The following is a 2,212-nucleotide window of genomic DNA, read 5'->3' as shown; positions in this document are numbered from 1 at the left end:
ATCAATTACCAATTCTCCAGCCAAGCATAAACTTGCAAATCAAAATCCATTTTCACAAATATTTTACATCCTAGTAGTCGGAAATATCGAATAGCCTGACTTGTGTGCCGAAAACAAGCTGGAACAAGTGCCGGACGTAAAACCAAACGAATCGAAAAATAAAAACCGAAACCAAATAAAATAAAATCATAAGGGCACGAAATTGAGAAATTTCCGTCTGAAATTGAAGTCTAATTTTAGTGCTACTAAACATGGTACGTGGAACCTTTCCAGTAATGGCCGTCATTTTGGTCTGTGGCCTAGTCCATTCGGCAATGGCAGGTGTTGCCGTCACTCAGTCGTCAAGAAGACCCACTAAAACAAAGCCAACAACAACCACAAGTCGTTCTGTTGACAAAACTACTCAAAAATATTATCACCCGGCTGAGGTAAAAGAACCCCGCGTAATTGAACAAATGGATCAACGTTATTTGGATGGAAATTATGAATACAAGTAAGTGACAAAATATTTCAAAATTACTACTAAACATTCCTCACACCATGGGACAGGCTAGCTTTTATTGGGTTCGACTTAACAGGATGTCAAAGAATATCCAAAGGTCAAAAAATTGTATGCAATAATGCTACCGACCGGTCCTTTGACAGGTTCAGTTGATTTCCTTCGAAAGATAATAATGAAATAATAATTGGTCTGTCTATTAAGATCGAAATTCCAACCGACAATGTACAACATTAAGGCACATAGTATATTCCAAAAACTCCTTAAACAGGAATTTTTGTCATAAGTAATCTGTTTTTGGTACATAATCCTATTAGCAAATTAGGCATACTATGGGTACACAATATAAGTCATTGTTCTCTATCAAAAACACGTTATTTTTCCATGTTAAAAAATGCAATTAAAAATTCATAATTCATGCCATCCAAAAATGTCATAATAATTTAGAATAAAAGCAATTTCAAGACGCCATAAATCTAATTAATATTCGGTGTGAAAAAAATCACGAAGTAATTTTCTGTGTATTTCAATTTTGTGTACCAGTGATAAACAGTTATCGAATCTTCACGGGCATTTCATGAAAATATTTTTTTCATTTATTTTTACAATTTAATATTTAATAATTTTCATTCACAGGTATGTACTTAGCAATGGTGTATCTCGTCACGAAAAATCCTTTTGGGTTCCAGTGGGTAAATCAAAAGTTATGGGTCGCAAGGGTTACTACTCTCACCCTCTAAGTAATGGAAAATATCTGACAGTATTTTATTCATCAGATGACAAGGGATATCATCAAGATTCATGTAAGTTCAAAATAATTTCAAAATGGTATAATAGAAATAAGAGGAACCAATATCCTTTTCCGCAAATGTCATTATGTGACCGACTCCATATTTAACCTAGTCGTGACCAAACAAATTTTACAGCTCAAAAATATTCACAGGCTTAGTCACTATACAACGTCACCTTGAATTTTTGGTCCTTGAAAATTTCTACCACATTTTCCAAGATAATTGTCTGTCGTTTGGCAGTTTTGTCATTTTAAGAATCTTCTCACAAACACCAATGAATTTATAATTTGTGGGTTCTAGCACCTATGCTGCCAAATCAGAGAAATTCAAATATCTTCTCATGGTTACCGGTTTAAAAAGTTTGGTTCTGAAAATGTATACATGTAACATTTCTTATGTACCAGCTGTTTTATGTCTCAACAATTATTCGGTTTTTCTAAAATATAACAATATTGAATATTGCATAAAAATATATGTCTGTGTGTACAACAAGTATTGACGTGCAACTAGATCCTTCATCGCATTTTTAATGATCTGCATAACGAATTATACTTTCATTACAGCTACCTATTCGGATAGGGCCCCTGTGCTGCCACGTAGTTTAAATGTACCGCATTACGATTTACCCATAGAGACCACAACCGTTCCTGTTGCCGTCGTCACCAAACAGAAACAAAAAACCAAGCGACCCACACGTAAACCACAGGCTTTCTAACATCAACATCCGAATTCGACTGGAACAATTGAAGAGTACAACGCATTCCCACATTCCCCGTTGGCTGTGCCACACCACCACCACCGCCACTAAGTGGTTTACACCGCTGCTCCTAATAATGCCATACAAACACAATAATAATTCCCTACTTACAAACACAAACATGTAGCGTCTGTCGCGGAAACAAAAGTGAAATCAATGAAGTTG

At 35.4% G+C, this 2,212-nt stretch overlaps 1 protein-coding gene across 1 annotated transcript; it reads left to right on the top strand.

Annotated features, from left to right (window-relative positions):
- Positions 1-251: 251 nt before the first annotated feature.
- Positions 252-2,010, top strand: LOC133332260 (uncharacterized). Its single transcript, XM_061540645.1, has 3 exons — positions 252-493; positions 1,136-1,302; positions 1,854-2,010. Exons 1-3 carry the CDS (start codon positions 252-254, stop codon positions 2,003-2,005), a joined length of 561 nt encoding a protein of 186 aa, XP_061396629.1. The 3' UTR covers positions 2,006-2,010.
- The last annotated feature ends 202 nt before the right edge of the window (positions 2,011-2,212 follow it).

This window comes from Musca vetustissima, unplaced genomic scaffold (genome assembly GCF_032173495.1).
Source record: "Musca vetustissima isolate MV318-11 ecotype Yass unplaced genomic scaffold, APGP_CSIRO_Mvet_v1 utg25509, whole genome shotgun sequence".
Taxonomy (NCBI): domain Eukaryota; kingdom Metazoa; phylum Arthropoda; class Insecta; order Diptera; family Muscidae; genus Musca; species Musca vetustissima.
Note: the sequence above shows the minus strand (reverse complement) of the source record. Positions and strands in the feature narration are given on the sequence as shown.